Below are 27,784 nucleotides of genomic sequence, written 5' to 3'. Positions count from 1 at the left end.
GATGCCCCCCCACAGAATCATTTCCACCAGGATCTTTGACCTTAGTTGTTACATTGAGTGCTGCAAGTTTGTAAAATATGACAAGGTGATGCTCCAAGTAGTTGTATTTTCAAAGAGCTGAAACTGAAGAAAATATATATTTATTTTTTTTTTAAAAAAGTTTAAAAAGCCTAGAATTACTTCAGTAACCTTCAAACTACTTAATTTTGTCTTTTTTATTCTGCAACTTCAAAAGGCAATGTTCAGACCCATCCATCACCTGAGCTTAGTTCCCCTTCCTTTCACAATGTCTGACATAATCTGAATGACTAGCAATAGTTTCAAAATAGCAAAAGTATTTTAAGTCTTCATGACTTTTGGCTTTTATACTATGTCTGGAAGAGTCACTGAAAAAAAATGAAATATTAAAACCCAGATAATGTTAAAATAGACCTTTCTTTTTTAAGATAGATAGATTTCTTAGTTAAGATTAACATACTTGAATCTATCTGTAAGTATGAGATTAATCAAATAGTTAAGTACAAACTATTCAGAGTTTTGAAAATAAAGTTATTAACAAAGACTATGTTCAAAGAGATAGATCTCTGCATGTTCTTGTTCTTAAGTTTCCTCAAAGGCACATGCAGGCACATTTTGCAGATGCTATAAACATAAACAGGATCTGCATTAACCAAGTACTTGGAAATTTATATCTCTCACCGAATGGAAAGATCTCTTTCATCATAAATCTTTTTTAATAAATCAGTTCGGTAAGCACTGTAGCACTAACTTAAGTAGATACATTTTGTTTATTATTAGGATTATTTACAACAAGGCTTCCTTAGTTTTGAACCTAAAGGTATTTCATATATTCTCTTTCCAGAAAATATTGTGCCACTGATTTTTGAAATAATATTTGGCATATAATTTTTCCTCATGAAAAATCAAACTAGTGTTATGATCTTATCACAACACCTTAAACCAAACAAATGTGTTTTTAAATATAATACAGGATACAGCACATTCTCTTTTAAGCCTGGGATCTGATTAATTCGAGAAATCTCTAGTTCAATCGCATAATCAATAATGAGGCTTGATTTGGCCGAATGAGTAAATAGAAATAAACATTCTGGCGATGCTCTTCAGGCCACACGAGAAATAACTGACCACTGATGCACTGATTGCTTTGACAGTGATGGATACAAAACTCCACCGGCTTATTTTAGACTTGGACTACGTGCCATAATTCCAGCCAAGATGGAAAGGGGAAGACTAATGCAGTGTTGTTCGCACAGAGAGGTCACAGCATTGAATCTGCAGCTCCCCAAGGGAGAGAGCAACCTTGGGCCAATACAAGCTCTCACTCAGTCTCTCAGAGGAATTGTCTTGTTTATGGATTTATTAAAGTTCCATTATAGTTCCAAAACATTTTTTGTAATTGAAAGTCAAGTAAACAAATGAATGATATGAGAGAGAGAGAGAGAGAGAGAGAGAGAGAGAGAGAGAGAACGGGTGATCATAGACGCTTTGGTAACATTTTTAACACCATATTCACACCTTATTGTGGTGAGGCCTAATGAGAGGGACCAGCGAATCAAAGTCTCAATTACGAACAGCACATTGACTAAAACTTTCATTACGCTCGTCACTAACAACGAAATGATGGGGACTATATTTTTGTAATGTTTCATAAAAGGCAGGACATCTTTGATTCTTCTTTTTCCAAGTAGGTCCTTTCAACAAGGAAAATTATCTTCCAATTATCTTCCAGCCTGTGCCTCTTTCATTATCCTACCCCCACCCTCTCCCTCTCTCTCTCTATTTTAATTCTCTCTGGGCAGCTCCAGTTTCTCTTGGCTTTTACGTAAGCCCATCCTTACATAATCCTTATGGCATATTCTCCTTTCCGCTTTTACAAAAGGGCTTAGCTATCTCCTCCAACACCTACACCGTATTAACACAGCCCTCCAAACATACAAATCCATTCAATATTAATCGCGCAAGGCACATGAATATTAATCACGCATGGAACATGTGCTTGCTGCTGAAAGCATGGAAGTGTATTCTCCCAGTTTGCCCCATAGGGAATGAACACAAGTGCGGGACACAAGCCATTTGCATTTACATTAATAAATAGCGAGAGGGACTGGAAATCGTGTTCCAGCGCTGCAGAGTGCTACTAAATATCAAAGTTACTGGCTGAGTCATAACTGTATTCTACTGTAGAAGACTGTGACGGAGTAATCCATTTGGAATATCCAGATCTGTATCCTTGCTTTAAAAAATGATGAGAGAATGGACAGGAGACCCACCCAAGGGGTCACTTCAGGCCTCATGTTAAGGCAGCTGTCTGAAACGTCACGGATGTGACACATTACACATGTACAGCAAGCCTGCATTTCTCTAGAGCAGGTGGCAGTCTCCCTTGCATCGTAGAGACAGCACACACAATCACACGGAGTTTACCCAGAGGAGCATGGAGAAACGATGGTATTGATTTCCTATCTGGAACATGTATTACATTTTAGTAAATCGTCAAATATAAATGAGTTCGGTATTATCGCTGGACAACACAGAAACTGGTCCTCAGTAGGAATGTATATAACATTCATTTTTATGCCCACTGTTGTCTGATACTTATTAGTGATCTATTAAAAACCTATGTAATCTATGTTTAGTTTAATTGGTGCATAATTATGCTGCTAAATTAGTTAAATATAGATATAGCAGATACAAGTACAGAACGAGTCCATTTGGGCGGCACAGTGGCTTAGTGGTTAGCACGTTCGCCTCCCAGCGCTGGGATCTTCGGTTCAAGCCCTGTCTGGGTGGAGTTTTCATGTTCTCCCTGTGTCTGCATGGGTTTCCTCCGGGGGCTCTGGTTTCCTCCCACAGTCCAAAAACATGGAGGGTAGGTGAATTGGCTTCTGTCTAATAACTGTCCTGGTGTGTGAGTGAATGAGTGTGTATGCGAATGAATCCTGGGTTTGGCTGCCACTTCTCGCCAGTGTGTGTGGATTGAGTGTTCTGAGCAGTGTGGATTGGGTATTTTGGGTATATAGAAAGGCGCTATATAAGTGTAACAATAGATAGATAACTGCCATTTGTTATTCACTTAAAGAAATTAATAAATGCACTAGAACTTAGTTTAATCAAAAACTATCTTGCCTAATTTTTGGCGTAATCTCTAACCTTGGCCTATAAGGTACCTAATTTTCTGTCCAAGTAAAACTGTAACAAAGACCTACCCACTTTCTAGGTGCTGTAAATTATAAACTATAAATATACATATAAAAAAACCTGACATATTAAAATGTATTTTGGGAAATTTGCTGTGTACAAGTTTTCAAAATGAAGTAAAAATTACAGCAAATTTACAAACAAACAAAAAAAACCTTTAAAAAGGTGTGAGCATTAATATATCATGATTTAAAGTACTGTATCATGTTCTGCATTTTATATGTCGTGTTCAGCTGGGGAAAAAACACTTATCTTAGGTTGCGGAGAGTTTCATCACACAGGCTGCGTTTCATCAAAAGAGCAAGTTAAATTATGTAACTTCAGAGAGTGAGGGAGTCCCAGAAGGCTTCATTGTGTGTGTGAGAGAACGCTTATCTTCTGAAGTTCGGAAGGTGTAGTGGATGGACGTGGCTCACCTTGAGGGCAGTCGGCTCCTTTTCCCCAAGGGAGAAAGCGTTTTCTGTCCCTGAGATGAAGCTTCCTCCTTCAGCTTCACCACGGCGGGACCTGGTGGCCGACCTCGCTGACGAGGCGCTCCATCTGAGCCAGACAACTCTGCCCTGAGAGAAGCAGAAAACAGTCGTCATCACGAAGGTCCAGAACCCATAATGATTTTAAAATTCCCATTTCATTGACTTTATTTCCACTCATTACTGTTATTTATTTTTGAGATATTTTTAAAGGGGTTAATAAGATGCACATCAACTTGGATGAAGAAGAAGAAGAAGAAAGCATAATGGAAAAGAAAGATGTGTATTGCTCAGTGCTGTGGTTTCAGTCAGAGTTTATGTAATTGACAGTCATATTTCAACTGTACATTTTGTGAAATGCGAACCCCTGTTATACACAAATAGCAGCTTCAAATAAAATAGTGTAGCACATATGGTGCTTCCCCCTTTTTTAATGAATTTTGCAGCACAGATAGCTTTTCTTTTTCACTCATTTCTTCATAACAGATATAATATACAAAGGAAAAAAACAAGGTGACTGTGTAGTGTTTCCTAAAATAATAAACATGGAATAGAAAGAAAATAATACTTTTTCCTTACATCAGAGGCATGTCTCTGTCTGTTACAATGGGAAGCAATTAAACACTGGTGCCTTTTCGACAGAATTTTCGCCAATACACAGAAATCTTCCAGCCCAATCAATACGTGTCTGCCCTACTATTCAAAACTGAAATGGATTCAGAGCAAGACTCCAACACAATCTGAACACTAGGAGATCAATGTAAATATAAGCGACTTGAGAGTGAGATCAAACATGGGCAATTTGCATTTAGATTAGGGGGAGGATTAAAGTCTCGTTTTCCAGTGGTTGTAGTGTTTCTTTTTTAGCAGACGAGAGTTGGCCGCTTCAGATCCATAATACAAAATTAATATTTGTATAAGCATAACAAGATCTCATCCTATTATTAGCTTATGATTTGATCTGTTCATACAGCATGACTGGGGCTGTGTCTGTATAGAAAGTGTGATACACAGAAAGGGTCACACATGCTGTTCAATACATTCTGCGGCCAAAAGTTTGTGGACAGCGGCTAAATCATTTGTTCTGTCCCCCTGACCCCCTTTAGCTGCAGTAACATCCTCGACACGCTAACCTTTAAACTAAATGTTTAGCATCATTTAATAGCATTTGTAAGGTCAGGTGCTGATTTGGGGTGATTATTTATGGATTGCATATGACTCTCTGATTCATTCTAAAGGCTCATTTACACCTGGCATTGACATGCATTTTTTATATAGATAGTGTACGTCAATCATTTCATTTACTGGCTATAACATTGTTTTTGGGTGGCACGGTGGCGCAACAGGTTAGTGTCGCAGTCACACAGCTCCAGGGACCTGGAGGTTGTGGGTCCAGTCCCACTCCGGGTGACTGTCTGTGAGGAGTGTGGTGTGTTCTCCCTGTGTCTGTGTCGGTTTCCTCCGGGTAATTGTCTGTGAGGAGTGTGGTGTGTTCTCCCTGTGTCTGTGTGGGTTTCCTCCGGGTAATTGTCTGTGAGGAGTGTGGTGTGTTCTCCCTGTGTCTGTGTGGGTTTCTTCCGGGTGTTCCGGTTTCCTTGTACAGTCCAAAAACGCACGCTCATAGGTGGACTGGTGACTCAAAAGTGTCCGTTGGGGTAAGTGTGTGAGTGTCGCACTGTGAAGGACTGGCGCCCCCTCCATGGTGTGTTCCTGCCTTGCGCCCAGTGATTCCGTGTAGGCTCCAGACCCACCACGACCCTGAACTGGAAAGGCGGTTACAGACAATGAATGAATGAATGAACGAACGAACAAACATTGTTTCTCACATGCTACTGCAAGTGTATTGTACAGTTTTTAACCTCAAGAATTAACGTATAAACCGGGCACTGAGTTGACAAAAAGGCTGTGTCTTGCTGTCACTGACTACTGCAGTGGTTATATGCAGGATGCTTTTGGACACGACAAAGAAGTCAAGAGTGGTGGAAAACAATTGTGTCTGGTTTAATTCCTGTCATTCCTTAGCATATGACAATGAACATTCCAGATGAATTGAAAAAGTCTGACCAATATCCGGAAAAAAACACGTGTCCTTTCCTTCCACTCGACTGATGCACTTTTGCTCGCATACATTTATCCAGACGTGGAAATCTCTCCGCTTACACTTCTGTTAAATGTAAATAAAATCAGTTTCTGACCACCTCTGAATGTACTTTGAGGGATCCAATCATAATCCGATCTGAAAGTGTCTTGGGGATGTTAACACCTGGCTGATCCAAATCACCAAAAATCCATGTTAATGCCGGGTGTAAACAGACCTTAAACGTTACTGGAACACCACTCCCACAACTTCACAATCCAAAGCTGTATAATATTTCATTCGATGACTGACACTGCGCATGGTGACCTTAGGTTTAGATGCAGCTGCCGTGAGGCCCCGTTTGATGTCATGCTTTTCTATGGAGATTGTACAAGCTGTTTGTGTACAACAGATCTGTTTCTAGAACAGAACCAAGCAGCTCAACCACTAGCCCTAACTACTAGGAATGTCTAGAGACATTTGGACGTAAGTGTTTTGTGAATAGGTCATAGCCCTCATAGAGCAGAACATATTTATTGATGCCAGATGAAGATCAGACTGTTACACAAACACTCCCACGGTCAGAAACACCCACACATAGTGTACGCACTGATGCAGCACTTGGCAACTGCTACTTTTTGACACGGCTCCAAGTTCCCTGAACAAATTACTACACTTTCTTCCTGAGGTCTTTGTTCATAAAGCGTCCATATGAAACTACACTGATGACATTCTGTTTATAGACCGGACTCAATCCTTACAATGCAGCATACAGCTGAAAAGCAAAGCACCTCCTCATGCTGTCTTCTGCATTAAAAGGCGAGCCAATAATCGGGTTTGCTTTATAATAAAAAAAAAAGCGCTTTGCAACGCACTCAACCATTACGTTTGACAAGCTCTTTGAACCTCTGGCCAGCTGCCATGGACTAAGTCTTAGCATGTGAAGGGAGAGTGGAAAAAAAAAGGCAAGGCAATTTCACACAATCCCTCTGAAGATGCGTAAGCTGGTTGTGTGCTGCTGATTCAGCGTTTATGCCAACGAGCAGCCCATGCCTTGGTGTTTGTGTGGACAAGCAAGAAATGCAATTTGGCCTCCTCTGAGGCCTCCGCTGGGAGTAAACATGAGATCCGGCCCATCAGCTCTCTGCTGCAATGAGGCAACAATATAACTGAGCAGTGATTGAAAGTTAAATGCTATTTTATGCTCCACTCTGGTGGATTTTGGCCAAGAAAATGCAAAATGAAGCTTTTTATCTGAACTTTGCTCAATCATGCAATCACAAAAATGTTAATCTTGGAAATTTTTTAAATGGAGATCTTGCAGATTTGCTTCCATTTTTCACCACAGGCTGAAAACACCAAATGTGCTTTACTCTGTGTGATTTTATGATGAATAAACAAATTGGAAAAGCTAAGAATGGCTTGACCTTTCATGAAAAAGTTATTATTTCAGGCACAGAAGTTTTTGATCTGAAAACGATGCAGTGAATATGAACAGTTCTTTGGGAACCTGCCACCCTGTCATCCAGGATGATAATGAAACCACCCACTGTATCCACATCTCCATTTCAATACTGACTACATGCAAGTTTCATTCTCATAAATTTCATGCAATTTTCACTTAAATTTGCTTAAAAAGTAGGCCATTTCCTTTCAATAAATGATGTTGTAATTAGTCTTCAGATAAAAGGAAACTTTGATATGACATGTTAAATATGTAGAGCCTAAGATTTTTAGCTCCAAAAGGATTCTGAAAAGCGTTTCAAAAAAGATCCCTTCTCCAGCCTACAGTGCTGTGAAATGTCTGAAGGGCCATATTCATTTTTTAGTATCAATAAAAAAAAGCACAAAACTTATATTCCACTGGAATTTACACAGAAGCCTCAACTACTAAATATAACACGTTTTTGTGGCCACCCTTCGCCTTTATTGCAGCTTCCATTCTCTTCTGCACTCTTGCTTTCATTTTTCAAGCAGGGATGTTTGGCCACGCTTCCAGCGTTGTGTCATATGTTGGCTGTGTTCCCTACTCTTCACAATCTAGGTAATCTCTAGCATATTCAGTGAAGATGAGGTCTGGGCTCTGGGGTGCAAGATAAAAGATTTAATTCCTCTCTCCAGTGATTCTGACAATTATCTTCAAACAAGTGTGTCCACGTTTTGTGGTAAATATGGCTCAGAACGAAAGAGTTTCTTTCTGGGTAGAGATTTTCTGTTGGATTTTAGCAGTGGGGCAGTAATGTGTGTTGAAAATTACATTGATAAATTCTTGTTTGTTCTTGATTCATGTTCTTGATTTTCTGTTAGATTTAGATAGATGTTTTTATATTTAAAACTGAGCGAACAGAGGCTTTAAATATAGTTTATCTGATGGTCACAATTTAGGAGTTTAGGGAGTAGGCCATGCGTTGTTGTTAAGAGACAAATCTTTTTAAACAAATCTGCAGACCTCTACAGTTCAGTCTTGGATTTTCTTCCATTTTCTACTTCACAAAATTCAAGTAACACAATTACAGTCATATTTATCCTTCCATAAAACGTATGTCTATTCTTAAAATCCTATGTCAAATATCCAGTTTAGCTCTTCTGGTGTAAGTTTTTGTTTTGTTTACAATATCTCTTATCAAATCCACAGAAAAAAGCTATAACATTAGATCATCGTTAAGCCTGTGGCTTTCCTATTGCTTATACCTGTCATATTCTAGTAATGCTTTGTGTGATTAATAATTCAGAACAGTACAATATAGTTCTCATTAGCTGCAGTTCCTCACCTGTTCTCCATGTGACTTTCCTCATCTTGTACCTCATCCTCTGCCTCATCCTCAGCAAACAGACGCTTGGTTTTCTGCACAAAGTGCACAGGGACGAAAGCAATCTGCTTCTCACCCCCAAGCCGATCGGGCAGCACGACCTCCTTCTTCATGTTAATGTCTGAGTAGGGACAGCCGAAGGCACTGAGGACAGAAAGGAAACGAGAGAAAATGTGAAAAAATTTTAAAAGTAGGGATGGCATATTGGTATCAAGAGAAAATAACTGTTATTTCCCAACCCTGTAACACAGCATTTTTCACTTTCTTAAACCCGGGGCCCATTTAATGGATAGGAAGGGCCATCATACATACCTTCATCTCAATCCCACCCATGCCATTTCACTTAAAACTGGGATCTGGGGCCTATATTGTGGGTGTGTGCGATTGCTCGAAAGAAACAAAAGACATTTCGTAGTCTGGGTTGTGCTTCTGACCCCTTCAAGTGAATGGGAAGAATATTCGAAAGAGAACTTCAGAACTTTGAAACTTTGACATTTACATTTAAGTGAACTAACAATACATAATAATAAAACTAAAACTAGTAGCATGTTTTCAAGGTTTTTGATATTATTAGCAGTCCTAATAAGATGTTCATTTAAGATAATTATTATTTTTTTAATTAATTATTCCTTTGTGAATGTATATTGCGTAATGCAGCGTCCCCCAATATGTGGCCAGCAAAAGTTAAACCTTTGTCCCGCCACCAACACAGCCATAGTCACATTGGGTTTGTGTCCTCAAACTTTTGCACCTGAAATTCCAAATTTTTAGTCCAGTTGTTTAAAATTCCACATCTAGCCAAGGAGAGTCCAAATACCTGGATGTGTTCTTGTTCCGCCCGTATTATCGAGAATGCATTGGGACGAGACTTTATTTAGACTTGAGAGAGTCAGATATCTCAGAATGTATTGTGCACCAACCTCAGCGCGATGGCTCTTCCCCGCTACCGAGACGGTGACTCATCAAGTACGTTGGCGTTCCAATTACAGAACGAAAATACAGTGTCCACTCTTCCTCATAGCTTTTACTCCTGAGTCGAACTCAGCAAGTTTGTAGAACGAAGTACAGCAGGTGGAACTTTGTATTGTGAGAAACAGCCCAAGTGAAAAGCAAAAACACAGTGTGACCAGGGCTTAACTCTACTGGTGCCATAAAAAAAAATGCAAAGTGATCAATGAGCCCTACACGAATGTCAGGTCTCTTGTTTTAACCCACTGCTGCCACTTCTCTCACTGAATGGTGAGTAAAGTCAAATAACCGTAGTTAGATAGGCCTACCAACTTACATAGACGTATTAATAATCATAATTATAATAAATGATTACCAAAAATAAAAACTGCATGAAATTACTATGAGAATGACACACTGGTCCTTGGCTTTGCGATGTTGGTTGGACACGGTCGTTGACTAAAGTAATTGGGCCCCCTGATGTAATGCTTTACATTCATTTAGTCATTTATTCAATACCTTAAATACAGGACATGCTTTTGAATATAAATATATAGGAGTTAAAAGTTTAACAGTGGGTATATATTCAAGAATATTCATGAAAATAAATGGTGTTCTCTTTGTTTAGGCTTTGCATGCAGGTATAGGCCAAAAATAGCTTTTCTGTTATCCAAACCCAAGGGCATAACAGCTTAGCTGTAAGAACACTGTGCTGTTTCTACCTAAAAACACATTAGTATAAAAGCACATTGGTAAATACACAGAAGCTGGTTTATCTTTTTGACGTGAAGTGATGTTTGTTCAGTAGGATTAACTCTCAATTTGCAGAGACTACACAGTGTTATGAAGTTGTTGCAGAAAGGGCCACTTTTCATTTAACTCACTCACATCTGGAGCACCATCTGCCCACAGCAGCAACTTCCCTCTCCGAGTAACAGGAGGGCCCTGTTCCTATTATAGCTGCAGCACCAACCACAGCAGAAGCATATGGCACCTTTAGTAATGAAACCAAGATTGATTAAACCCACTCTTCTTCCTCTCGCCTGGGAATTCAAACCTATAACACATTTTATTGTTACTTTGTCAAGGTCATGCCCCTGAAGAACTGAGAACCTTAAACATGTTCGAATTAATCTTGCACAACTTGAAAAAGCAGTCTAATTTTCAATAAATGTTTCTGCCAAATACAGACAGAGTAAATGAACAGCTTACATGAATCAATACTGGTACATTTACTGTACTGTACAAACGATACCTCTTTCCATTACATTTTTTTAATTAAATTCAAAAGGTATATATTTCTAAAACATTTCTGAGTAGATCTGTAATGGAAACAATTAAACTCGTTAATTAAAAAAACAAACAAACAAACAAAAACCCAACAGCAATAAAAGCATTCATCTTGCCAACCCACAGCACAGATCTCCACATTATTGAATGTATTTTACATTATTTGGACTGTGAAATCCAGAAAATGCAAACAACTGCTAAGACTGAACTTTGCAGGTGTGGAAAAATAAGTCTTACAAGATTTATGTGAAAATCTACAAAGCAAGACCCTGAAAGGAATGGAAGCTTTAATAAAGGACATATTTTTATAATGAATTGTTTATACATCAGTATGTTTCAGGGCTTTCTGTACCTGAGAAAAACTGTGTGAACTGGTTCACCTACTTGGCTGCTAGAGGTCCTGTGCCTTAAATTTAGACTAGCACCTAGTGCAATGGTCAGGATACGTGATATCCCTTTGATTATTCAACATTGTAATTTAACATGTTTACTGTGAAAGACTTAAGGACAGTGCTGTTAATTCATTTAACATAAAGACTTATAAGAAAGCAACACTAGGAATACACTACTACACAAATAAACTTGGTTTCTCCACTGGTTCTTAAGGAATGTCTCGTCCTAGTCTGAGAGAACAGATGGAACAACAGTGGCTCTGAAACAGCCTCAAACACCAAAGCCCTCTCTACCTTCACAGTCCATTACAGCCAAACCACTAGGCTCCTTTAAAGCACCATAAGCCTAGCTGTTGAATTTTATGCAGACAAATTTAACAATGTTAATACTCGGTGTTAAAGCACTTGCAGTGATTTAAAGGAAAACGATAAAACCCTGCAAGATGTCGACCCATATCAGAGTGCAGTTAAATGCTTCTTCTCTACTGTGACTCACAACAGGAGCAGGGGTGAGAGAAAGATATGAGCTCCAACACGAACAGCAGTTATTAGAGAAAGATAAGAGCACATGGACTTCCCTTATCCGAGATGCTCTCATGGAGACTTTAAAGCAGGCCACTGATAAAGGACTGTGCCGCCTCAGCAATATATCTGCCTTTAAGACTCAAGCTGGTCTTGGAATTGCTCTGCAGTCCTTCGTGAAGCCAGCAGACCACACGTACATTTTTAAAAAAAAAAAGGTTAATTTTTCATTTTGGATTGGGTTTAATAATTGTGAACAATACAAAACAGTTATTTGAGGGTCTGTAGAACCTACAAACCCACAAACTGAATTACTCACTTTTAAATCCCTAAATGGTCTTGCCCCATCCTACCTTTCAGAGCTGTGACAGCCTTACAAGCCCACCCACTCACTCAGGACAGCTGATCAGCTGCTCTCAAATGTGCCCAAAACTGACTGACTATAAGATTAGAGGGGACCGTGATTTTGCTGTAATGGCTCCTGAGTTATGGCAACAGTTTGCCACTGTACATTAGACAGGCATCCACATTGTCTGTGTTAAAATCACTTCTTAAAACCTACTTTTTCTCCTTAGCTTTCGTCACCTAGTTTGCTGATTGCATTTTGTTTTTACATTTACATTATTCTGTAATGTATTATGTATTTTATTTTCTGCACAGCACTTTGGTCTTTTGTGAAAGTGTTACAGTGCTATATAAATAAAGTTGGATTAGACAAACTGAAATTTACCAAAAAGTAGTTGTTCTGACTTTGTGCTGCATCTTGTATAGAGTGCAGACACTGTAAAGGCTCCGCCTCCCAGCCTGAGTATCTCAGATCACTAGCAAAACTTGAAAGGAGAAGTCAGACAATCCAGGAAAAGTGGCACAAAAAAATTACAAAAAAAAAAAATTATTTAAAAAGAAACAAGCTCATTTGTACTTAAGAACTCCTATTTTTCTAACAGAGTGTGATACTTTCCTGACAAATAATCAAGATTCTGTACTCTCAGATCTCTATTTCTCACTAGCTTTGGCTGTGTGCATGGTGCGATGGAGAAGCAGGGTAGAAATCACACCGTCAGCAGAGCTGACACTCCTGGACCCCAGTGGAATGTTTAGGCAAGGCTGCAGAATTACTGGCCATGCCAATGTTGATTAAAACTGTTTGATTTATGATGGAATGGACAGAGATAAAGAGGACGTGTATTTGATCAAAAGGAGAGAAAGAGCAAAAGAGAAAAGCAGCTGAAGTGTTTTGGAGAAGTGCAAAAATAGACTGAGGTGGCTAGATGTGAGGAGGCTAAAATTACTGCAGTCAAATGGGCTTCACTTCACCGCATGGTGCCCTTTGCTACAGTACAGATGGCTTCCAGACAGAAATCAATGTGTGCTGAAGGAGAGGGTTCTGGGATATTTTTGGAGGTGTTTGCAAGGGCTCTTTACCACTGTATAGTAAAGTAAGATGAACTCTGAGAATAGTTTTTCATGTATTGTGTGTGGGTGTGTGTACACACACACACACACTTAACGTAATGGAGAAATCAGTACTGACCCGTCTTTATCCTGTTATTTAATGTCATTGGTCAACATTTTTATTTACCAATAACATAACAGTATAGTCTTCCCCATCCACCATCTCCAACCCTAATCCACACCCATATAGGCATCGTTACACAAATCCTCCTTGTTCCCAAAGCGCTGCTCTATCACTCTTGACTCTTAGAGGGGGTCCCATGTTGCCTTGGGGTATGGGGTGTTTCAATTCTTGGTTTGGAAGAGGGGTAGTGCGAAGTGTTAGGGCTATATAGCCCTTGAAACTGATTTTTCATAGACACACTCCAAACAAGTGGTGTTTTTCCACTGCATAGGTCTGGCTCTACAAGACTCGACACAGCTCGGCTCACTTTTAGCTTGTCGCTTTTTCACTGGCAGGGCTCCCCTGCGAAATGGAACTGGTAACGCAGAAAAAACGAAGTATTTAACACGAATCTCTGACTTTGAAAACCACAACAATTGCGGCTGTAAAATTAAGCGCTGTTTATTCATCGTGTAATCGCATGTGTTTTTAGTTTTTAGGACTAAACACGGTGCTGCGCCCCAGATCTCACAGATCAGTTTTACTTGTTGCACGTTCGGTTTTCACTGGACATTTGTCGGCCATTGGCCCAAGGAGCATATAAACCGCTCTAGGTAAAGTTACGAGCTGCCGTTCTGAGAAAAATAAATGTGAAAGCTGCTGTAACTTGAGAGATTTTACAAAAGGAAAGATTGTGCTGGATTTGAATGAGCTCTGCATTTCGTGGTGATTGACATGGCTCATTGCAAGTATGTTGATGTCTCAGTAGTTTGCTAATAAATTTCCAGTTCGACCTTGGTAAAGCCCAAATTCTAGTTGCTGACACTACTGCAATATTTGAGCTGGAACTGGAATGTTCAAACATAAAGCTGCCTAATAAGAAGCTGAATTCAGTTACATATTAAAAAAGACTTAGCTGTGGATGGTCATATATGGTTGAACGCTTCTGAGCTGCCTACACAGCACCATTAGAAGCCTGGGTATGAAGCACTGTTCTTTCTTTGTTATGATGATGTATGAGAACACAATAATTTGTGCCGGAGTGCTTAATTGCCATGACCAAACATTTAATACTGTCATTTGTAAGTGAAAGACACATTCTCCTAAACTTTAAAAATGGGCTCAAAATGAGGAAGAAAACACAATGTTTATATATAAAAAAGCAAGAATGAAATATATTGTGTTCTCCTCAATCTTCAGTAAAAGTACAGAAATCATGACCTACAGCCTATCTAATCACATTCTGTGCATGAGGCTGTGACTCACCAACCATAATCTTCATTTCTAGATAATGATTCAACTCATCTAATCCCCATTAGCAGAGAAGAAACCAAAATATAGAACTCTGCTGGCGGTGGAGGAGGCAGCCAGAAAAACAATATGAAAAAGCTCTCAGTGATTATGCACTTTAATATGCATGTCAAATGATGTTTTTATTACAGTGTGTTTCAGAGGAGCCTCATACAGGTCAGCACAAGGACTTTATGACAGCCTTTTAGCTGTCGTAATCATTTACTCCAAGAGACAGCGTAACCAAGTAATGAAAATGCTGTAAAGCTTCTCAGACTGCCTGCTTTTCTTACTGCCAAGAGTAGGTTTCAGAAGTTTTGTACGTTGCATTCTCTTCTTCATGTGACTCCTGATGAAGAATGTAATGCTACTGCTACACTTAAACAGTTAAAAGGTAATAGTATGCTAATGCATGTAAATAGGATGTAAATTATTCACTAATGAAGCTCAGTCCTCTTCGGTGTTTGAGGAGAAGCAAATTTTGTCACAGAGCAGCTTACAAAACCTCCTCTCTCTCACTCACACCGTTTTTTAATCAGATATTGCTCTCTGAAGGATCCCCATCTCCCTGTTGAGGGCAAGTAAAAGTACGCACATCTCATTCCCAATAGATCCCAGTGTGATTACATGCCTGGAAAAGGTGAATGAAAAAAACCAAAGTGATTGATTGCATTCCATGCTTTTCCACAATTTTGGGACGAAAGAGGGAGGACACACAGAAGAACATGCAGCTTACATTTCTTATTACGCTTTGCTTCAAATCGATCAAAATTTAATGTGACTACAGCTTATTCCACATTGATCTGCTAAGGGTGTGAGAGAATACTCCTGACCGGGCGAGTGGCACACATGCGCACACACACACACACCGCATCATTGCAGTGAAACAGTGGCCCAGTGAACACCTGATAGGACAGAAGTCCGGACAAGATATAAGACTTTGGCAGGTGGCGCAAATCTTCCGGGGCTGAAATGGATGTTTTGTTCGGGCCGTAACCCTCATCACAGGACGCTGGGTGATGCACGGTCTAGGGGGATCAGTGCAGGCAGATTCTTGGCTAAAGATCCAGGTATTGCAGCCTCAGTGGCCAACAGTCTCTGAACCATAGCCAGGGGAGACCTTCCCCGTTAATCTCCTTCTGTTTAATGGCCATCAACAGCCATATCCGGGCTTCTAATATGCTCCTTGGATTAAGAGGCTCATGGCCAGGTCTTAAAATTGGTGCCATTTTGTTGTGCCAGTTGAGTATTCATTGCAACACTTTCTGAGCCATTCAAATCCAAGCTGGTGTTCACACTACAGCTCTGAGCTGGGTGATAATTAAATTATACTCCAGTGGCTGGTGCAATGATGAATCAATTACAATTAATTATTTGAGGAATGAAGAATTGTACAAAACAGTTCCTCCAGGCCTCAAATACAGTGCCATCTTGAGGAGTGTTGGGCAGAGCCTTGGTTCTGCATTGGCTAAATTTCTCAGCTGCTTACACGCTCCTTAGGGCAGCTCAGATGGCAACAATTACACATGTATTAGATATATATCACTGTGATCTGAACCAGGTTTTGACTTCAGTATCTCCAAGAGCAACTCCATACCCAACCAGACTCCCTCACATGCTTTTCATATTTGACTGTGGCAACAGTAGGCATCATCAGGGACTGGTAACATTGGTTGACTGATTCGGAGATGTATTATATCACTGTACATGTTTAATTTAACAAAAATCTTTAAACTCAATGGTGCACTAGAGATACAGGTAACATGGAAACATTGCCAAAGAGTGGTGATTACAATATCAGTTCATTTCTCATTTTCTAACTTGTACTGAGGGTATAAAGAGGGAGAGGCCAGAAACAGGAAGGGGAAGAAATGTATCTGCTTATTCCTTCATTCATTCAATACCAATTTACTCATCATTTACTGACTGTATGAATGATGTCATTAAAACTTTCCTTTATGGATTTTGGGCAAAAGTTTTTAAACAAACTATTTATTACATACCATGATATCTGCTAAGTCCCCCACTCCCCCACCCCCTCCTTGTGATTTTATGTGAAAAATGACTGTGCTGGGGACTTTTCTGAGCCTCTTTGGTGGATTGCTCATTCCACAAAAACACTGAAAGAAGAGCTACATTGTCCTCGCCTCCTTTGATGCCACAATATTTTAGTCAATTAATTCAGGTCCACTGCTCATTCTAGAAGGAAGTTTCAAATCAAAACTGAAATAAGAAACTAAGAAATATATTATTAAATATTCAAATCAGGCCCCTGGTCTGAAACAGACCAATTTCAATGCTGAGATATTTCGGAAGGATTTAGTAAAACTCGCTTAATGTGAATGGTGTAGAATTAAGATTGTTATTCACATGTTACCTCTTTATTAACACAAACCTCTGGAGCTGGAAGAATTACCTGTGGTGTCCTGTGTATTTTGCGCCTCTGATGTGGCCCACGCCCCTGCAGCCTGGGGTTGGACACACTCCCTGCGTGACGGAGCTCTTGAGGTCAGAATTTCCGGCATGTGCTGCAATAAGAGAAACCACTTGCTCAATGTCCAGTCACAACAAGCACAGAAGCTGACAAACATTAACAGATGCTGCTACATACTTGTGTGTTTTTATCCCAAAGAAACTGTGGCCAAAATATTATTGGGCACCCCTACCTATATCTTCCTCTGAAAGCAAGGGTGTAATAGGGAGTTTGATCCCCATTTATGTGTACAAATAGCCTTAACTATTCTGAGAAGGCTTTTCACTAGAAACTGGAATATTGCTGTGAGGATTTGATTGTATTCAGCCATGTGAACATTAAGTATATGTTTAAGCCATATTAGATACCTAATTTTATGGATTACAAACATCACTCTAGCTCATCCCAGTAGTATTGGACAGTGCTTCAAAAACACAGTTCCACTTCTTTACAGTCCAATACTGGGGAACCCCTTTAGCTAATATCTTTACTTGAATCAAACTCCATTTTCAGAATAGTTGGGACACTTTCTAAAAATTCAATAGAAAATAAAAACTGCTTGGGAGTGCTTTACAACACAGGTTTTATTTATCTTTTTTTTTTTTGGTTTTGTTTTTTTAACACAGTCTGCTGCTTCATCAAGAAACGCCACCTGAATCCTTATTATCCAAAGAGGAAGCCATGTTTCCACTGTTTTTTGGACCATCTAAGATTACTTTAGGCCTAAAGTAAAGTACCAGCATTTCTTTAAAAAATGAATACATGTTCTGTGTTCAGACAAGCCCATGTGTCAGCATGTTTTTGGTTAAAAAAAAAAAAAAAAAAAAAAAGGACATCTAATTCCATGTGCCAAAAATGAACAAAACTAGCCAGACTGTTACCAACAACAAGATTACAAACACGTAGTCTTGTGATAGCATGGGGGTATCAGTGCCAACAGCATGGATAATCAGCATATAATCCGTGTCCAATGAAAAATATGCATCTCCATTTTTGTCCATTTTTAATTTACTACATCATTTGAACATGGTTGGCATTCATATTGTGTAAAAATATTCACGATGAATGAACCAATAGAAATGCTCCAAATAATTTCTTGTAATAAAATCTTTTTACCTTCATTTCCATTATAATTTAAGTTTTTTTTCCCTTCTCCTCTAAAGTTGCTATTTTGGAGATACAAGTTTTTGATTGGATAGTGATGATATATGTAAAAGTGCCATTGATGCAGAGGCCTATTTTGGAGAGACATATGCTGCCATCAAGATGATGTCTTTTCCCACGAACTCCATGTCTATTTCATGAGGCCTATACCAGGCCTCATTCTATACACAGCTATACAACTTAGTGTGTGAGTGCTTGAATGGCCAGCTTTTTTCCCTTTGAGTGTGCATCAATTTCTAAATTTATTTATATTTTACAAATACAATTAACTCAGCCATTAGAAACGCTGCAAATCTTTTTTATTTTCCTTTTGTCTGTTAAAGAACGGATCATGTGTATTAACAAATTACAGATTACAGTTTTATTGCTTTTTCCCCAACTTTTAAGCAATTAGAATTTGTAGTAAGGGCCAAGGAAATGGAAGAGTAAGCTGTTTCTTACAGATACAATGACTCCATTAGATTATTTTTCTTCCCCCAACAGCTTGGTTTTTGTATTCAAGTACAAATTTTATGTGCAAGCACCGTGTTGAGTAAACACTGCCGGCTCAACACGGCCAAATGTGATTCACAAAGGTCAAGCTCTAGAGGTGAAAGATTCCTGACTATATTCATGAGGACAGCTTCCAGAAAGCAGTAATCAGTGTCAGTTTTAGAGCAACTTGACCAGACCTCCTAGGCAACTGTGCCCATAACTCTGACACTGGTGTTAAACTGTCTTATTATCTACTGAAGCATTCAGTTTCTTTTAAAAATGTGAAAGCAGAACAATGCGTAGTTGTACTAAAGTTTAAAGACTTGTCTAATCATTGGTTTTGTGGGATCTCCAGGTAAAAATGAATTAACATACACATCAAGGGCAAATAATTATTCTTATTAATTATTCTTTAAATTACAGCAGACATTACATCTTATTATTCATTTTATGTATATTAACATATTGTATGACAACAACATTGCATCTAAAAAATGGTAATGTTTCAGGAGAAATACAACTGTAGGTAACTGAAAGAGTAGTGAAAACCTAGCCCACTAACCATAAAGAAATGATCAAATGTATTAATTGTAAATTAATCCTTAACCTGATTTTATGGCTCTGGAAAAATTATTATTAATGACATGGACAAGACATGTTTATATAAGTAATATAAAGAAGATTAAAGATAATATTAATTAAGGGCTAGATATTTGCCAAGTCACTGTAGTAGGGGTCTGAACAAGCAAGATGAATGCGTGCAGTAGTTTATAGCCTTAACATATATCATCAGTTCCCATCCTTTCAAAGCAGTCAATCTGTCACTACAGAAGAAGCACAAATACAGCTAGAGGTCAGTGTATGATGTACTATGTCTGAGACTCCACTGCTCAAAACTAGTCTTTGGAGATGGTATTTAGGAAAATAAATACAACTTGAAACTTCTTTTGGTATACTTTCCAAGCCAAGTTCAAGTTATCATTTTTTTCTATTTGTATCCATCAGAAAAAGTCACAAATCAGCAAAACTGTCCAGGTTTAGCAACTCACATTGAAAAGTATAGTTAATAATCTGATATCTAACGAAAAACTTGAGAAAGACAACTGCTTATACATTTGTGGAAAACCAATTTCTTTCTTGTATATAGATAAGTATTTACTAAATATCCTTCTTTTGAATGGGAGCTTGAGGTGTTTAATAGTGCATGACTATAAGCAAGTGCAGCTTAGGAATGTATGTAACATATACATTTCTTTTTTGCACAGCCAGTGTGGCAAGGTCAGAACATGTTATACTTCTTTAGACTCAATATGCACATTCTTCTGTATATTTTCACATTTAATTTTAACAATAACAGTTTACAATATTTAAAAGGAAGAAAACCAGGCAGAGGTTAAATAAAAAGGGCCAGCATGTTACAGTGTAATGTATGTGTGTTTATGGGGAAAGTCCCAGCCTTCTGCCCGGAAATACTTCAAAGACAATGGAAAGGCTTTTCTATAATATATGCATTTTAACAGTTTAAAGCAGTATCTTTCAGGGTAGCAATGCTATTCTGAGTGACACATGATAGAGGTGTCCTTAGAAAACCTCTGAGGTGTGTATTTAGGTGACACGAATTTCAACCACATTTGTGCAAATTTGCTGACCTTCAAATCCCAGTGTATTATGACAGCATGTACACAGTGTATAGGTCAATGCTGAGTCATTTCATACTCACTCAGTGGGGGTTCTAGAGGATGCCCTGTCCTCCCACACCAGCCCACAGGGTGTAGGTCTGGCAAGTCAGAGTCCACCCAGAAATCAAACTTTGAGTGCCAGCCATCAAAATGAACCTGTTAAAAAAAAAAAAAAAAAAGAGTGAGAAATATTACAGAATAACTAAATGTGAGCCAACACTAACTAGAATTCATACTGAAAAAAACATTCAAGTGTCAGTCTAAAAAATAATTGTTGGCCAGGGAATAGTTAATGAAGCAATAAATATGAGAGCAGAACAATGTTCCAGACTTTAACAGCCATTGAATATTCAGTAACTAAAATATAGAGCAAAGACCTGACTGCGGATTATTAAGGGAACTTAAACCCATGTCTAAGCTATGTGTGATATGGAAAACCATAAGTCAATATACAGTACTGAGAGACAGCCTAGTGAATGCTCAAGAGAGCAGCAGTCTTGCTATTAATTCAGTGTGGCACAAGGTGAATGCCCCACCAAACAAAAAACACACCTAAAATATGAAACAGTACATTCGCCACAGATAGTATTTGCTTTTGATTTGGTAGTCACTTGACTGACTGTGATAAATCCCAAACCTACAGAACTCAACTTACAGTTAGTGCTGACAAATTTCATAACAACTGCAGTCTCAAAGCTTCGCTGCTACCACAGATTTTCAATGACACAGGGTTTTTTTTTAATGTCTAACTTTTGCAGAATTCGCATATTTTCTGCCACATCTGAACCACCTCAACCTGCAGCATCTGAACAGCTGTGATGGGAATGAACTGCAGTGCGAATCAATCATGATGCCACCAAGTTCTGAGCTTTTAGCCTACTATGCACTGTCATAATAGCAACCTTATAGAATAATTGCATGTCATACTGTGAAAGATGCTGCAGTATATCCAAACCCTAAAGATTCAGAACTCCTTGCTTATGGACTCATTTTTTTTTAGTCATCTTGCAGCTTTTCTGTGGAATTTTGAGGTCTAGGGTCTGGGATAGCCTTGGTACAGCCTTGATTCTGTGGTCAATGAACCATGTGTGTGTCAATTTATGTTTTAGATTACAGTCCTGCTGGACCCTCCAACCAAAGCCCAGGTCAAGCTTCCTGGCTGATGGAGTCTACATTCTATGGCTGACTGTACAATCTCATATGTGCTCAAGCCAGACGCTGTGATAAAGATTTTCTGCCCTAAAACCCACAATGAGAAAATATAACAACGTTATTCCAAGCTGTGGTGTTTTCTAGCAGCAGCCACAACAAAATTCTAAACTGAAATTTCAGACACAGCCACAACTTTATGGATGTTCACAAAGTAACTGAATCCACTGCTGAGGAACATTTGATACTAACAGAAAGGACACTTATTTGAAGTCACAATCAAACAATTCTTTCACGATTTTTGTCTTTGACAGCATTACTACAAGGCTGTTTATGCAGTGAAAAGCCAAAATAGTGCTGATCAGCAGTAGCCAGTGTCCTCCAGTGAACATTTCTCTGTTTTCAGCATATAGAAACAAATGCTAATGCTGCATCACCCTTAAAATATGTGCAAATGGACCATGACTTAAATGTTATGCTGCCAACAGTTGCTGGCTCTCTCCGCCTGATGTTTATTTGCCCAGAGAGACAGAAAATGTCTCCCACGAGAAGCTGCATAGTGGCTAAATAATCTAAAACGCAAATGAAACAAAGCTGAACTAACTGAAATGTGACCATAATAGATGTCTGGCTGCATTTTATTTTCACTTTCCAATGAGTTCTCCTTATTGGAAAGTACTCTGGGCCGACATGCTCGGGAGTGTGTCTGATTAAGATGGATAGTTGTTTTCAAATGAGAACAGGCCCAAGTCAATACAGTCAATGCACACATTCAGCCCGCATTAGAGCTGTGCACTGTTAATGGCTGGTGTCTGATCATGCAATTAAGAATTAATATGACTAGGGAGATGCTTTCATAAATCACATTACGGTATACAAAGCACAGTAGGCATTATGGGCTGCTGCATGACGACGGGCTTTTGTGTATTGCCCCTGAAAATATACAACAACTATTTTCCAACAAACATCACGTTTACCACCACCCCATCACACCTTGTTTCTAAACTTATTGTCGATTTTATCAGCCCCATTTTTCATATAGGAGTACTCTTTGGTTCTACAGTTACAGACAGTTGTACATCTCTTGCTCTGCATACATTGTTAGCCTTATTTAACACTGTTCTTCAATTGTCAGGACCCTGAGACAGCAGGTATAATTTGAGTGGTAGAGCATTCATAGCACTGCAGTGATATTGATGTTGCGGTTATGTGTTAGCGTGTGTTGTGCTGGCTATCAAAGCATGCAGAACAACCAAACAACTTGTAAATACTTTGACTGCAGTAAATCAGATACAATATTTTTGTTGTCAGACATTTAAGCCTATTGCCATCAGGACTTGCCTATCATTTTCCAAGAACGGAAAAATCTGTAGCCTTTGTTAACAGCAGCTCAACAGAATCTGTCTGTATTTTGCAAATACATTTGTCTCATTTTAATTACATACATTTTTATTATAAGTGTCCAAACACAAGACGGTTCCATATTTTACAGGTTGTTTGGCAACCCTATTTATGGCTGATCAATGTATATAATTTCTGCTAGAAAAACATTTGTCTCCAAAAAAAGTAATTTCACAAGAAAATGTGACATCCTCTAATTTTACAAGGCAAGTCAATGCAACATTATCATTATTATTATTATCATCATCATCATACACAAGATATAAAATATCCTATGCCAATCCAGTAGAGCTTCACATAGGGCCTGGCCCACTCTCTTCCTACCAGCAGCCACATCATTTCTATTGTTCCAATCCTACAGCTAGACCTTAAGGTTGCTGTGGCTATTTATGCTCTAATCAGCAACCAGCTACCCTTAACATCTGTGGTTACTGATTACCCAAACCACCCACTGCATCACTAACTCTTCACAGGGGTCATCAGTGTTTTGCTGATTTAAGCCCACGACACCTCCAGAAGGCTACGTACTTCAGCTACTTCCTTTCGAATGCTCTGTATACTGCATCCTCAAATGGAACTGTTAACTCTATGGAATAAACTATCCGTTTACTTTCAGAGTACAGCACCAAATCTGGCCTCAGTGTAGTTAATGCAACACACTCTGGGACCTGCAGTTTTTTACTTATGTCAAACCAGCAATTTAAAACCTCATACTTCATCCACCAATATTTATAGCATGTGCACATTCGTTCACCCTCACGCATAAACCTAATCATTTTATTACAATAACCACTCATTAACGCGTTGACCTCCAAGCGTTTGCAGTCCAACAAACATGTTAAAACCCTCAGCACCTGATTATGTCTCCATGTATACCTCTCCTGCAACAAACCAGCCTTACAAGCTGATAGAATATGCTTCAGCATGCCAACTCCTGTACATAGTCTACAACTAGGGTCTTCACTTACCTACTGTCCAAGTATACAACTTGCCTCCATCGCCCACAGTTCTTGCCAAGTGATCTTCCATTTCTCTAGATTCTCCCAGTGAAGCCACTGGCCTTGTTTTGCCTGTGACGCTGCTGTTGCACTCTGTGCCTCCTCTTCCTGATCGCAAATAAATCTAGCCATCATTTGCCTTCTCTCTGGTGATGTGGCCTTACTAAACGCTTTCCTCAAATCACCTGACGCACTTGGCCAATTACATCCCTTAACTCTAATGAGCTCCTGGCTACCTGCACTGCCACTTGTGGGTTCCACTTCCTTCCTGATTTTGTGACTGGCGTTGTTGCTTTAAACACTGCATCCTTCAATCCTGACAAAATCATCTTGCAACTCACCTTTGCACACTTAAATTCCTCACGTAAACTTGTGAGTGGTAGCTCCAGTAGCCCTCTCCCATACCATGCCACAGTACTTAAACACTGTGGCAGCCTTAGCCACTTACTTATAGCCTTGTCCATAACCCTTTCCATCCTCTCTATTTCTGTGATCGAAATTTCATAAACTGTCAACGGCCATCTAATACGAGGCAGTAAGCCAAACTGCAAATCTAGGAAAACAGCACATATATCTCTACCTTCTTTCTTTGCTGTCTGAATCTGATGCCAGATCATGCTGCTATGTTCCAAACATACAAATCAATTAATTTGTTTGCTTTCAAATAAGCAGCAAGTCTCCGCGCTATCACACTAAAGAAAATCTTACCCTCCACATTAAGAAGACTTAGATGCTGTGGGTATAGAACAGTTCGGCCTATTTCTCCTTAGGGATAAGGATACTGCCTGTTCTTCTCCATTTTGGAATGATCCCTTTCTTCCAAATTATGATCATCAACCTCCACAAAAACTTCAAGACCTCAGGTGCATACTTGTACACCTGATATGGCACACCATTAGGCGCTGGAGCAGAACCTGCCTTTGCATGATGCCCCACATCTTGAACTTCACTCCATTTTGGTGGGCTAACCTCTTATTGTTGTCACCTTTTCCCAACCACACACACCCCTGTAACCTCTTTCCTTCTCCTACCACCCCAGTTGCCACTATCTTTATCTCATTTCTCTAAGTCAAAAGACGTTCCATTGTCCGTGCCATGAAATTCTCCAGTGAGTCTTCTACCCCTGCTTTCATAGATTCAAGGGGTATTGAATCTATATGTTTCATAGTACCCTTTACAGGTTTCCTTCATAACATTTCTAGTCAGATTGCAGCAGAGTGTAAATGGCAGTGGGTGCTTTCATATTTTGTCCAAAAAAAAGAAAAAAAATTATAAAATGGAGATACAAAGTTTGTTCCAAATGCATCAATAAGTAACTTTAGTGCTGCCAATAAATAGCACTTTTAATTTAATCCTAACAAGACCTGGCTGCTTTCTGCCTACTAAATAAAAAAAAGAAGAAAATTGAGTTTGAACTTCACTAACAAGAATCACAAGTATCCGATGAAGAATGCGTCAAGAGTCAGTCTAAAAAGTTGTAAAACATGGGAATACCAAATAAAATATTAACTGAGAGATTATAACAATACTGTCGGCTTTGTTAGAGTATCCTGTAATTGATACATAGATTTTATTTTTATTTATTGGTTTGTTTATATTTCAAGGGTAGGCTTGACAGCAAAATTTGATTGGGGCTGTTGTTTACCATTACCATTAATTATTCTTACCATTATCAGGTCACATTACATTTTTTTAATATATATATATATATATATATATATATATATATATATAAAAAAAAAAAAAAATCAGGTAAGGAGAAATCTAGAAATAAGATTTTTATGGAGTTATCAATACATTCTGTCCACAACTGAATTTAGTTAACAATACCAGGCTCACAAGTTGGTATTCTCATGATAATTTGAATAAAACAGAAGGGAAAGAATGGAATGATGGCTCTAATCATGTTACCATCGGCAAAACTTACTAATGACACTACAGCTGGAAAGCAGGAGGAGCACTGGTGTGAACTGAAGAATGTGATAATTGTATGTAGTGCATCTAATCATAATGAAACTGTATTTGATGAAGTAATAAAACAAAATGCCCCTTCTAAACAGCATCATAATGGAGACAGTTTTGCATTACGATCTCACATTATGTTGTTACACCTGTAAATATTAACTTTATAACTCTCATAATGAGAAATATAAGATATAGAGACAGTATTAAAGAGAACACACACTCTATACAAATACATTCTACTTCTGTTTCTTGCATAACATTTTTGGAAGTAGTTTAGACTCATCAGTCCTGCAGTGCCTCAGTAAGCTGCTTGCTGTGTGTCCAAGTGTTCCTTGAAGACTGCACACAAGAGATTTGAGTATGATACTCATTCTGAAAAGGTTGTTTGCCCCTAATCAGTCAGTTGTTCAAATTACATTCTACAGTGCTGCAAAGTTGATAGCAAGAAAGACTTTTCCACTACGGAATGTGTAGTAGTAATTGTAGTTTAGTGAAAGTTTGTTCCATATAGCTTTACTCAACCTCTTTGTCAATGATGAACAAACAGTAAATAATTAATCTTCCAAAACCACTGTCAGATAATTTACCAACAAAGAGGGCAGTTAATTTTTTTCTTGCAAATTTGCTGAGCTGTAAAACAGCCTTGTAACAAGCATGCTAGCCTTTACCCTCCCAGGTTTATAGCACTATGTGTTTGGGGAAGACCTAAAAACAGGTGGTATTGTCACTGACTATATTTGGAAGTAAACTGGGTTTAAATGATTATTTTAATTGGATCACCATTTCAATAAATACTTGCTATAGTACTTAAAACTTTGTGTCTGTAGGGAAACATGAAGATTCAACATGGACTAAACAGAGAAATCCCAATTCATTCATTTGTCCTAATTTGTCATATCTGGTCCGCATACATGTGTATGTTAGTCCACCCTGTTTAAATATAGGGTCTGCCCGTGTTTTGTTTTTGCCCTCCCCAAGAAAACAACCATACATACAGCATTGTACATGCAAAATAGCAGGGGTGAATATTGATGGTACAAATATTTCTCCAGTGAAAAAAACATGCTCTCCAGCCAAAAATGCCTCTAATAAATAATTATAACTGCTTTGTTGTGACCTTCTATGTTTAGCTGCTGCTTTCACTGGGCACTGGGCTAAAACCCACCAACAGGATGGGGGAAATGTGGCTGAATACAAATCACTTCCTGTGGTCTGAGATGCTGATAATCTACTGCAATGCCTATTGGTACAATAGGTGCATATGTCACCTTTAAATCAACAGATTAATTGAACAGATTAAATAAACTGCTTTTAATTAAGAAACAGCAAGCACTGAACAACATTTCGATGATTCTAAAAAAAATAAAAACTTAACCTATAGGACAAATTACAGCCCAGATTCACAGGTGCTGAGAGATTCAAGTCTGTAGATTTTCAGTCTTGAGCCTGTGTTCTTTCTAGCCTACTCACCTTGACTCTGTAGTCTTCAGTGTCCACTATGGTGGCCACTCGGATCAACATGGGGTTCCGTCGGTCCACCGCCTCTAACTTCATGTTGACCTGAAATCCGTGAGGGGCTCTCTGCAAATGAACAGGTTTAGTCAGATGTTGCACTAGGCATTCTGCCAGAGGCAATACACAGTGCAATGGAGGTATTTACAACTACAAGCTATTGTGAGGGAGCTGTGAGCCTGCTTTAATTGAAGTGCCATTCAAAATGCATTCAGATTGAGGCAGGGCTTTTCTTTTCAGCAAGACAAACAGGGCAGCTGGGATTTATCAATAGTGGAGAGACATTATGAAACACGTAATCCTGCAGTACAATGTGGCAGAGCTCAAAAATACCATGATAACTATAATTACACACAAACTACACACAAACATACCTATATAAACCAAAAGGAC

General features: G+C 38.8%; 1 protein-coding gene across 6 annotated transcripts in view; it reads right to left on the bottom strand.

The window, feature by feature from the left end:
- The window catches only part of LOC136708418 (lethal(3)malignant brain tumor-like protein 4), a 141,323-nt gene that overhangs the window by 46,445 nt on the left and 67,094 nt on the right, over positions 1-27,784 (bottom strand). For all 6 annotated transcript variants that reach the window (XM_066682959.1, XM_066682958.1, XM_066682957.1 and 3 more), the window contains 5 exons: positions 27,350-27,460; positions 20,408-20,522; positions 16,993-17,104; positions 8,538-8,720; positions 3,636-3,779 (listed from right to left, as the gene is read on the bottom strand). In XM_066682959.1, the coding sequence (XP_066539056.1) occupies positions 3,636-3,779; positions 8,538-8,720; positions 16,993-17,104; positions 20,408-20,522; positions 27,350-27,460 (665 nt within the window). The remainder of the gene's footprint in view (positions 1-3,635; positions 3,780-8,537; positions 8,721-16,992; positions 17,105-20,407; positions 20,523-27,349; positions 27,461-27,784) is intronic.

This window comes from Hoplias malabaricus, chromosome 10 (genome assembly GCF_029633855.1).
Source record: "Hoplias malabaricus isolate fHopMal1 chromosome 10, fHopMal1.hap1, whole genome shotgun sequence".
Lineage (NCBI taxonomy): Eukaryota > Metazoa > Chordata > Actinopteri > Characiformes > Erythrinidae > Hoplias > Hoplias malabaricus.
The sequence above is the reverse complement of the archived record's forward strand: the minus strand, read 5'-3'. Positions and strand labels throughout refer to the sequence as shown.